The 12,579-nt window shown below is 36.1% G+C and overlaps 1 protein-coding gene across 1 annotated transcript in view; it reads right to left on the bottom strand.

The window, feature by feature from the left end:
* Positions 1-1,200: 1,200 nt before the first annotated feature.
* The window catches only part of LOC308421688 (contactin-associated protein like 5-2-like), a gene marked incomplete at both ends in the record, with an annotated part of 257,115 nt that continues 245,736 nt past the window's right edge, over positions 1,201-12,579 (bottom strand). Inside the window, 5 exon segments of the mRNA XM_080918130.1 lie at positions 1,201-1,397; positions 3,816-3,837; positions 3,841-3,887; positions 4,702-4,747; positions 4,750-4,922. Coding sequence (XP_080774256.1) covers positions 1,201-1,397; positions 3,816-3,837; positions 3,841-3,887; positions 4,702-4,747; positions 4,750-4,922 — 485 coding nt within the window.

The following is a 12,579-nucleotide window of genomic DNA, read 5'->3' as shown; positions in this document are numbered from 1 at the left end:
CATGCTTCAAACCAGCATAGTGAGAGAGAAGCAAAGCAGCTTCTCACTATGCATTCATTTAATATTAGAAAGTACTGGAATTCTATGAAAAGATAACGAATGGACACAGGGGGCTACCTATGGTATGGACATTAAACTAACATAATTAAACCTCTCTTGTTTCTTTCCTCATGCCATCAAAACCATCAGACAAGAAGGGTCTCCCACTGCTATGGGTCTGCCAGGTGGGTGCTCTTATACCCGGAGCCCTACAAGTACATTCTCTTTGTTCTCCAAGATGCTAAAAAGAGCTGCCATCCTATGTACCAAGAGGATCTATAGCTTCTCTCAACTCAGCTCCCACCCTTTTGTGGAGGCAGATTCTCCTAGCAATTTAAGTCCTGAATGGCGACAGGCTTTAAGCAGAGCAAATGAATGTTGCCTGTCAGGATAATACACTAACTAGGCCACAGCTCATTCATTCAAGTTTTAAGATAGAATGTCCTGGATACTTTTCAAATACCTAATTTATACACACACACACACACACACACACACACACACACACACACACACACACAAAGCCTAGGCATTTCTTTGCAGCCTAATGTCTCAAAATGTCCCTTCTCTCTCAGAAGAAACCTAAAAAGACAAATGTTCAAATGTTGCTTTCTCTGGGTAGATTTACTTTTTTTCATATGTTCTTTCCCTATTGGGAAACTGCTCCCTGATAAACTCATCCCTTAAAAGATGATCAGAGAATATCTTTCTTTGTCACACATACTTACACCCTTTTCTTCTTTAAAGCTATAATACCTAACAATATGATATTGACCAAGGAAAAATTTTAAAGGCGTACGCAACAGAGCTCAAGTCAAATAGAAGCTGGGAAGACCAAGTGCCTGAGAACCTAAAGAGTGAACTTTAGAAACTGGACTATGAATATAGCATGTGCATGTGGGCACATGTATCTCTTCCTTGTTTAAAATATCGAAGTCTCTGTCTTTAGTAGTCATTTTCACAATGGTACATATGTGAATGGATTAAAATCTCCACACCTTGACCCATCTCCTCGGCTAGATCAATGAGATCTTGGTGGATACATGTGTATCCTAGAAAATCAGTGGCATGTGAGAGAAAGATAATGCCTAAATTAAAAGAAAGAAAGAAAAAAAGATGACACCTTCCACAAAAAAGAAAATCAGTTGACCCTATAGCAGCTCAGATGAAGTATTCCCGTTTGCACTTGCTGGGTGTATTTTGCAAGTCAATATCATTTCTAAAGGAACTGTCCAAATTGTCTGGGTGTTTCTTCTCCTTCGTCTGATTGTTACGGTGTGATTGCTTATGCTGATAGAGGAAGTGGGTCATAATTCCAATAACACAAAAAGTGATAAATGTCACAACTGCTATGATACCTATTGGGGAAAAGGAGGGAAAAAGAAAAGAAAGTTGTCATCGAGAAAATTCAGTCTAGACATTGGAGGAAAAAAACCCAACATATAAGCATACAAAGACTAATCTATCCCGTATGTAGAAATAAAGACCTGTTCAGGTTCTACAAAAACTCATGCAAGCACAGACTACTCCATCGAGAAGGTTATAACCAAAGAATAAATGTAGTGTTAAAACAACAAAGGATTTGTTCATTTCCATAGTTATGATATGTTTTAGTTTTTCCTAGGGATCAAACTCAAACTACATAGAAATTTAAATACAGCAAGTCTCATCAAGAACTCATCAGATTAAATGAAATGACACCACCCTCTTTGTTTCTGTCTCTGTCTTTCTCTGTCTCTTTGTTTCTCTGACTCTCTCTTTCTCTCTGACCTTCTTTCTCTCTCTCATGCATGTTTGCTTGTGTGTGTGTATGCCTATGTATTAGTATGCATGTATGTATAGGTGTGTATGTGTGTGTGTAATTGCCTGACTACTATAGCACTTGTGTTAATGACAAAACACAACTTTCTGTAGTTTGTTCTTGCCCTCTACATTGTTATAAGACAAAGTCTCTCTTGCTCTCTTCCATTTCACCATCCTTGAAAACATACAGATACTTTAATTCAAAATAAATGAATAAAAATCCAACCCAGTCAGCAGCAAACAGCATGTACACAAAATTATTAATTAATATCAACATGAAAACCAATTTTATTTTTGTTAACGTATACATATTTTCATATTTCCTTTTTTCTAAATTGTCTAGTGAAAAGGTACCTATTTTAAAAATTTGTTTCTGGTCATTTCTCAACCTTGCCAAGAATTCCTTTGTCTAAAAAATAGCACCATCTATGTGACCAAATATCTCACAGTTAAATGTATAAACCTATCCCTTTTTAAACAGCTGTGAAAATAACCTGCCCTTGTCATATGTTCTAATCTTATTTTGTAGTAAGTTTTCCAAAAATTTTTAAAGAAGAAAAATACAGTATCGAAGTTCATAGTCTAATCAGGGTGCTAACAAGTGACTCTGAAGCATTAATTGCTGACTTATAATGTGCCAGGTGTTCCCTCTTTTGTGACACTGGTTAGAAAGGGTTACAGCAGTCTGGCAGCTCAGCAAGCAACCCAGGATCTTCTGTCAGCCTTTGAAAACCTTCCCACTCTCAGAAAAATTCAATAGAGCAGGATAATGAATCCAAAAGGCCAAAACCAGTCTTTTCTTATCAAAGAAGAACTTACAGGAACAAAAAAAAAGTACAAAATTTTCTATGACATTTATTGATTTCAAAGAAATAGCAGGTTCGATCATTATCCATGGAGAAGGCATTCAGCTCGCATGGATATCTTAAGGAGCTCCCTCAGGCAAGGTGGATCTTCAGCTTCTCTGCCATGATACAGTGATGGCTTCCTTCCATCCAAGTTTTAATTTTTTTAACCAGTTTTTATGCTGCTACCACTGCCTGATTTCTTATGTTCATCCTACTGTGCTCATTGTAGGCAGGTCTTAAACATACCTCTCCTATATCTCTATACTGTCAGCACATGTCTGACTCAGAGCTGGGAGCTAATTAAATCAGCGTACAGTGAATGACTCCTGCTGACCTTTAGAGAACTGCATTTGGTGTGAATCTATTCCTCCCAGATTCCAGAATGCAGGGGTGAGGCACTGACTAGAGTCATAGATCACCAATGGATTTTTCATATTTCAAGCATCTTATATTAATCCAAACCTGGGAGATAATCCATTTTGCTAGCTCAAATGAGAACATCAGGCTACTAACTACTACAGACACTAAACTAGCTAAGAGAATGAAAAGGAAGACAAGATGCAGCCAACAATCAACTGAAAGAGAATAAAGTAAGCAAAGGTGGTGGGGGATGAACTATAAGCAGAGCAGGCAAGCTCCATTTCTACTACCATACGAACTGCTAGATTTGCAACTTCTGCTATGTAGGGTTCATCTTGTTCATTAGCTCTAACCAAAGTCATTTAGTGAAGGTAAACTGAAAATGACTGCAGCTCTGTCCATCTGTCTGCCTCAATGTGACTTCTTCCACAGATACTTTTACTGGTCTGTCTCATTTGTGCTTTAGAAGTGACAAATGGATGAAATGAACATGATCCAGGACAGCTGCCTGTGAGTAAATATTGCAGCTGTTGCTATTGAACTCAGCTCCGTGCTGAAGTTAAAGCAAAATGATGCCAAAGAATTTTGGCCCTGAATGAAGATCTGCTGTTAACCTTGTCTCATGCCTGAAGAGACGAAGTGCTAGATCAAGAGTCCAGGACCCTGTGTTCAGGATGATCATAGGTAAGGAAGGCTTCAGGTAACTTTCTGCAGAGAACAGGGTCATAGATACCTTTCCTGCTTTCAAAAATAAAAACTGACTACCTCCAATGAATGCCGAGTCACTCTAGATTGCATTCTTGGGTGGTTCATGCTCATCTGTCTTTCCAAAGGGATCTTGAAAGAGGAAATTACATACAATGTAAAATTCACCATTCATTCAACCACAGAATGAGAATATGCAATATTCATTTATGAACAGCAACAAGATTGCTGTAGTGAGATATGAACTAGTATTTGAAAGGAATGTAAACTAATGGTATTTAAAACGATGTGCTCAGTTCAATGCCAGAACCTTTACTAAAAGCTGAATTCTCAAGGTCCAAGCTGTACTACCCATGAGAGAGTAGTTTACATGTCTAGATCAAATATAGATACAAGGGAGACTGTGCCTCTGAAACAAGATGAAGGAGAGTCCTAACTCCCAAAGCCTTGTCCTCTCACCTCCACACATTTTGTGACACGTACAGAAACATATTTAAGGATAAATAAAATGGGTACATATTTAAAGATAAATAAAATGCCCTGTATACAATCCTTCATTTATGCGTTCATTAATGTATAAGCAAATTGTGAGATAGTCCTAACCTGGGTAAGGGTGCTGCTTGTCCCATATACCTGCAGTCTTCCCCTCAGCCCTCTACTTTGCTGGAGAATTCATTAGACTGATGGCTGCCTTTGGTTGCAAACACACTTCTCTCTTTGCATCAGTGTACCCTTTGATGGCATTGACTATTGGTAGAATCTAGAATCGCCTAGGAGAGGGGTCTTGAGAAATGCTTGTGGGCTTATCTTGATTTTATAACTGAGAAAGGAATATCATCCTATTTTTATTTGCATCATTCCCTGCATGGGATCCTGGACTGCATTTATAAGAGAGCAGAAGTGGTGTTACTAATGAAAAATCAAGAGAGAATCCTTTGGGAAGTACCTGATGAAGGATACACAGTAGTCACTCCATTCACATTACAGTCAATGTCACTGCGCCACAGCTGGATTCTGTCAAGGTCCCTTTGACAGTCACAGTTGCAAAACTAGCAGGACGGAAGGCTGCCTTCAGTGGTGCTATATGGTTGTATTTTACTGGAGAAAGACATCCAACAAAACCCAGTGTATTTGCTTTGGCAACTTCAAGATCCAGCACTAGAGTCTCTGCAATGAATAAAAAGAAAATTGGACATAATAACAAATGAGGTCCCAGCTATACCACTCTTTGGCATATACCCAGAAAATGGTCCAACATATAATCAGGACACATGCTCCATTATATTCATAACGGCCTTATTTTTAATAGCCAGAAGTTGGAAAAAAAACCCAGATGTCTCTAACAGAAGAATGAATTCAGAAAATGTGGTACACTTACATAATTGAGAATTACTTAGCTATTAAAAACAATAACTTTATGAAATTCACAGGCAAATAGATGAGTTCGAAAATATTATCCTGAGTGAGGTAACATAGTCACAGAAGGACAAATATGGTATGTACTCACTGATAATTGGACATTGGGGACAAAGCTCATAATACCCATAATACAACTTATACACCATATAAAGTTCAAGCAGAAGACTAAAGTGTGGATGCCTTAGTCCTACTTAGAAAAGGGAACAAAGTAATCCCAGAAGGTAGGAGGGAGTTAAGAGGAAAAAGGACGGAGAAGAGGAGAAGAGACAGGATTAAGTGTGAGAAGAAACAGGGAGATTTACATTGAGTCGGGAAATTAAACAGAGTTGTGTAGCAATAAAGGATGGGAACTGGGGGTAACCAACAGAAAGTCCTAGATACAGATAGCAAGAGTCTTCCAGGTCCCAGTGGGGATGACTTTAGCTGAAATAACCAACAAAGGGGAGAGAGAGATCCTGTAGAGACTGTATCCAGTGGTTAGGTGAAGCCATTAGTTGAGGGAGGGGGAATCCCACCCTTCTCAAATTTTAACCAAGAATTGTTCCTGTCTAAAGAAAATATGAGGACACAGAGTGAAGTGGAGACTGAAGAAAAGGTCATCCAGAGACTATTCTACCTAAGGATTCATCTCATATGTAGCTACCATACCAGACCCTATTGCTGATGCCAAAAAGTGCTTGCAAAAGAAGAATAAGGAGGAGGAGGAGAAGCAGAAAGAAAGAAAGAAAGAAAGAAAGAAAGAAAGAAAGAAAGAAAGAAAGAAAGAAAGAAAGAAAGAAAGAAAGAAAGAAAAAAAGAAAGAAAGAAAGGAAAAAGAACTGCTTCATCATAGAAGCCTGGTATACCTGATAGCTCTCTTCAGAAAGGCTCTGACAGAGCCTGATAAATACAGCCTGATGCTTGCAGCAAATCACTGGACTGAGAAAAGGGTCCCCAATGGAGGAGTTTAAAAAAGGACTGAAAGAGCTGAAAGTGTTTGCAACTCCATAGGAAGAACAGCTATATCAACCAACCAGACCCTCCAGAGCACACAAGGCCTCAAACACAAAATAAAAAATATACATGGAAAGACCAGTGGCTCCAGCTGCATATGTCACAAAGTATGACCATGTATGTCATCAAAAGGTTGGGAGGCCCTTGGTAATGTGAAGACTTGTTGTCCCTGTGTAGGAAAATGCTAGGGTGGTTAGGCAGAAGTTGGCAGATGGATGGGGGAGTACCCTCAGGGATGCAGAGGGTGTGGTATAGAGATTTTTCAGATAGGAAACAAGGAAGGGAAATAATATTTAAAATCTAAATAAATAAAATAACCAGTGAAAATTAATAAGAAAATCACATATCATTAATTTTCAAAATAATTTGTGTGATTATATTAACTAAAGTGGCTGCAACTCTCTTGTTATTTTTCAAATAAAGAAACTACTTACATATCTCTCTTCTTCTCAACCATACATATTCAGTGGGCATCAATATATCATTCAACTGTGTCTCATAAAAAAGGGCTATGACTATTTCTTCTCAAAAACAAAATGTTTCAAGTTTCAAATTGTTTTCTATATTTTATGAACTGTAGAAAAACCAATATAGCTATATCATGCTCTACTAAAATTCTAGATATTTGAAATCATTTTTATCTCTGTCCCCATCAGGATTTATCTCTCAATGCAGGTGATTAATACAATCATTTCACAATGATCATTACAATATCTTATTGATACGTGTAACAAGGTAAAATAATAAGCAATCAATGGGATTAGAAAGGAAAGCAGTTTGCCCAGAGATGAATCATGTTTATTTTCTCCAGGCAGCTCAGTAAACTGGGTAAGTAAAATTTTTACCTGATTGGGCACTAATTTGGGAGACTTTTCTTTTCTTTCTTTCTTTTTTTTTTTTTTTTTTTTTTTGCCTATAAACCTATTCAATCTCATAGAGTATTTCTGAATATCTGTAAGAAAGGAAGATGCAACAATTTGGGCTTCACTGTAAGATCGAATGTCTCATTTTTGTAAAAATATCTCATTCCTTTTCTTAAAGAGAGTCATTTGATAAAATTGCTGTGGTACAATTACATAAACTACAATGAATAATGAGCCATATCTTGTTAAAGTATAAAAGTCTCAACATATCTAGACATCACTGTTGATTATTTTATTATAGGAAGACTTTTAGTTTTTGAAAGAGGTGCATGAATTTTCTTATCCAGCAGCATACCCTGTAATTTATTCTGATGAATAAACATTCAAATAGTCTAAACTATTTGAATAATCTTGAATTATAAGCATATATTAGGCCAGCTGCATTAAGGCAAAGATAAAAGAACAGGATGGGTAAAATAGGAGATGATAATAGCTTAGTGATTCACATTTCACATCTTTGTGTTACTCCTCTAATTGTTAAAAAATTTCTTTTTTCTGTCACCTCCCCCCCCCCATGTGTGTGAGTGTGTGTGTTGATTTGTGCTTCTGCATCTAAACATATGCATCTGTATGTGGATACCTATAGAAAACAAAGAAGGTGCCAAATTAGAAGGTGCCAAATTTTGTGAAGCAAGAATTAATTTTGTGACTATTGGGAAATCAAACTAAGTCCTGTGGAAGAACAACAAATGCTCTTAATCATGGAGCCATGGCTTTTGACTCATTAAATTGTATCCCTATCTTGCTTTTTTCCTCCTCCAATATTCATTTACATATACTTGCTTGTCAATTGTCCATTTTTACATGTAAAATCATTAACAATTCATGTACTTTCATACGCCTAATATAACACATTGCTGCAAGTTTAAATATTTCAATTACATACAATCACTCTTTCATTTTCATATGTTGAAAATTTAGCAGCAATCTTGGGCTGAAAATCACAGAGTCAGGATGGCCAGGTTGTAGATCCCTTGCAGGAAAGTATGGTTCTCTGCCATGCCCTACTGCTTTAACCTTCATTTCATTCCCTAGCTTCCTTTGTTTGTCTTTATGATGAGCAATGTTGTCCCATTTCTCTGTACTATTTTTTCATGATCACTTCAACATATGATTTTCTCCTTTACCTCCCTATTTTACACCTAATGACCTTTGTGTCTACAATGGCTTCATCAAAATGATTTAAAGCAATCTGGATTGAGGAGATGTCTCAGCCATAAAAATCAATTGCCAAGCCATGTATATAGCCATTGATTTTTAGAAAGTAAAGGGTGACGTTAACCACTTATTGGTAGATAAATAAAAGATAAATTAATATCTCAGAAATGAAAGAGAAGTGAAAGGCAAGGAAAGGGAAGTGTGAACTTTAATGGCATTTTGGTGTTGACAGATTTCTAAGCAGTGGAAAGTGATAATTCATTGAACTATGTCTTCAGGGTCCAAGTCAAGAATGTTACTTTTAATTCACAGAGATCACTAGATGAAAGCATTTACTGATCCAAGAATTCACTACCTTAGACATTGTCAGCACTCAAAGCTTTTGATACAAAAATAGAAATATAAAGAAACTGGGTTAAATGCTAGAAAGTGGCATTATTTCTTTAAACAATGGTTGTGTGAAATAGTCTTACCTTTTCAAAACTGTTTATTCTATATACATGTTAAAATGACAGACAATGAGTAGTTTTAGAAGCAGAATAAATAATTGTTATGTAGTTTTAGAGGTTTCTGAGAGGGATTCATGGGTTAAAAACACTTATCCTGTGGGATGAAATGAGTTCTATTTGAAAACCCTATCTTGAACACACAAATGCATATACACTTATAAATATGCAAGTTAAAAGTAAAATACATAAATGAATGAATAAAGGAATGAATAAATACTTTGAGGGGTGCATAATTGTATATTTGATACTTACACAAATAAAATAGTAAAACAAAACAGACAAACAAACAAAAACTAAAAAGGACAATTTAAAAGATTTTTGTCTCTCAGTGGATTCTTCCAAATTAGTGAAAGGATATGAATTTTCAAAATGTATCACTCAGTAAGTAGCCACTACACAACAAAGTAATATTAATTTGCTTCTAATTGACTTAATATAAATTTTAATTGTATGTACTAAATGTTTGTATGTGAAGACATGTGCACATGAATTCATTTTAATTTTGTTTATGTATGTGTTTGAAGGGGCAAATAGGTGCAGTGACTTCAAGAAGGCAGGAGATGGCATCCGAACTTCAGGAGCCTTTATGAAATAATTTTGCATAAAATATATAAAAATATTAGAAAACTAAAACAATTAAATATTTGAAGAATATTTCAGAATTCATGGGAATCTGCATTAATGGTTTGATATGTTTTGTTATATATTTAGACTTAGAAATAGGTAATGGAAGTACTATTTGATGTCATGACCTGGAGATCCAAAATCAAAGGCACATTTAATGTATATCAGATTTATGCTCTGTTCCCAATATTTCTGAATATACATGACTTCTATTGAAGAAAGGAGTACTGTGAGGTTCCTTTACATTGCACATGCACTACACTGGAACACAGAGAAATCTACAAAAACAAACAATCAAAACTGCATTTCTAATTGCCTTACTATAAATAGAGTAAATTCATCTCTCTCGATGTACTTGAAATTCTAAAAAGAAAAATAACAGGTTCTTCTTCCCTTCAGGTTCTACCTGCAGCTTGGAAATGCTAATGAGGAAACAACTGATCCAACAAAGGGAGAACACTGTAAGAACCTGATCAGGTGAATTTTTCTGCTGACCTCTTTCCTTATTTCCAAGCATTGATTTTGCCCACTGTTAAAAAAATGTTCTCTATGCCTGGCACAAATATTGGGAAAATTACAAAGGAGAACTTCTAAATATTAGCTGGGTATGCATAAATATACATACATTTTTTCAATTTTATTAGATATGTTCTGTATTTACATTTCAAATGTTATACCCTTCTGCTCCATCCCCTTCTCCCATTCAACTTGCTTCCATAAAGGTGCTGCCTTGCCCAAATACCTTCTCTACCTCAGTACCTTGGTTGGTTGATGATGTTGTACTTCCCATGAGGTTGCAACCCCTCAACTTCTTCAGTCCTTTCTCTAGCTCGTTCATTGGGGTCCCTGTGTTCAGTCTGATAGTTAGCTGCAAGCATCTTCCTCTGTATCTATATGGCTCTGGCAGAGCCTCTGAGGAGACCTCCTTTACGGGTTCCTACCAATAATCACTTCTTGACTTCATCAATAGTGCTTGAGTTTGGTGGATACATATGGGGTGGTTCTCCTGGTGAGGCAGACTCTATAGATTTTTTTCAATGCCTGCATCCCTATTTGAACTTGTATTTCCTCTCCTAGGTGCTTTGTTCTCACTTCTAAGGACTGAGGCATCCACATTCTGATCTTCCTTCTTTTTGAGCTTCCTAAGTTCTGTGGATGGTTTCTTGAGTATTCCAAGCTTTGTGGGCTAGTCTAGGCTTGTAAGTGAATACAGACCATGAGTATTGTTTTATTACTGGGTTACATCACTCAAAACAATAGCTTCAAGATCCAGCCATTTGCCTAGGAAATTTTAGTAGCTGAGTAGTACTCCATTGTGTTTATGTACCATGATTTCTGTATCCATTACTCTGTTGAAGGATATCTGGATTGTTTTCAACTTCTGGCTATTATAAATAAGGTTCTGTGAACATGGTTGAGCATGTGTTCTTGTTAGATATTGGAGCTACTTTTCAATATATACCCAGAAGTTGTATAGCTGGGTAATCAGGTAGTACTATGTCCAATTTTTTGAAGAACTGTCAGACTGATTTCCAGAAGGGTTGTATCAGCTTACAATCCCACCAAAAATGGAGGAGTGGTCCTCTTTTTCCACATCCTCGCCAGCATCTGCTGTCACCTGAGTATTTTTTATCTTAACCATTCTGACTTGTGTGAAGTTTTTAATAGGATTACTTGATTCTCTAGAGTCTAACTTCTTGAGTTCTTTGTATATATTGGATAGTAGACCATTATCAAATATAAGATTGGTAAAGGTCTTTTCCCAATCTGTTGGTTGATGTTTTGTCATATTGACAATATCCTTGGTCTTATAGAAGCTTTGCCATTTCATGAGGTCCCATTTTTAGATTCTTGATTTTAGACAATAAGCCATTGGTGTTCTGTTCAGGAAATTTTCTCCTGTGCCTAGGCGTTCTAAGCTCTTTTCCCAATTTCTGTTCAATTTGTTTCAGTGTACATGATTTTATGTGGATGTTTCTGATCCACTTGGACTTGAGCTTTGTAGAAGCAGATAAGAAGAGATTGATTTGCATTCTTCTGTATGCTGACTGCCAATAGAACCAGCAGCATCTGTTTAAAAGGCTGTCCTTTATCCAATGAATGTTTTTAGATCCTTTGTCAAAAATCAAGTAACCATGGCTGTGTGGGTTAATTTCCAGACCTTTGATTTGATTCATTGATCTATGTGCCTGTGTATCTGTATCAACACAAGGCAGTTTTTATCACAACTTATCTGTAATATATATTGAGGTCGTAGATGGTGATTGTCCTAAAAGTTTTTTTTATTATTAAGAATGGTTTTTGCTATTCTGTGTTTTTATTATTCCAATTTGTATCTCTTTGACCTCTTTTTGTTGTCTTACTGCTCTAGCTAATATTTTCAGTACTATATTGAATAGGTATGGAGGGAGTGCTCAACCTTGTCTAGTCCCTGATTTTAGTGGCATAGCTTCAAGTTTATTACTATTTACTTTGATGTTGTCTACTAATTTGCCTTTTATTGCTTTTACTATGTTTAAGTATAAATCTTGAATTTCTGACCTTTCCAAGACTTTTAACATAAAGGGGTGTTGAATTTTTTGCAAATGCTCTCAGCATCTAGAGAGATTATGAAGTGATTTTTTTTTCTTTGAGGTTGTTTATATAGTGGATGGAATTGAGAAATTTCTGTACATTGAACCATCCTTGCATTCCTGTGAAGAAACCTACTTGATCATGGTGAATGCTCACTTTAATATGTTCTTGGATTTGGTTTGCAAGGATTTTATTGAGGATTTTGCATTAATGTTCATGAGGAAAATTGGTATAAAATTCTCTTACTTTGTAGGATTTTTGTTTGGTTTAGGAATGAACATAATTTTGGCTTCAAAGAATGAGTTGGGTAGTATTCTCTCTGTTTCTATTTTTGTGGAATAATTTGGAGAGTATTGGTATTAGATCTTTATGAAGATCTGATGGAATTCAGTACTTAACCAATCAGGTCCTGGTATTTCTTTTTATTGGGAGACTTTTGAAAAGTGCTTCTTTTTCTTTAGAAGTTATGGGGATGTTTAGATGATTTATCTGATCCTGATTTAACTTTGGTTCCTGGTATATTTCTAGAAAATTTTTCATTTCCTCTAGATTTAGTAGTTTTGTTTATAATAAGTTTTTGTAGAAGGATCTGATGATTTCCTAAATTTCCTCAGTATATGTTTA

Source organism: Micromys minutus, assembly GCF_963924665.1.
Source record: "Micromys minutus genome assembly, chromosome: 6".
Classification (NCBI taxonomy): Eukaryota; Metazoa; Chordata; class Mammalia; order Rodentia; family Muridae; genus Micromys; species Micromys minutus.
Note: the sequence above shows the minus strand (reverse complement) of the source record. Positions and strands in the feature narration are given on the sequence as shown.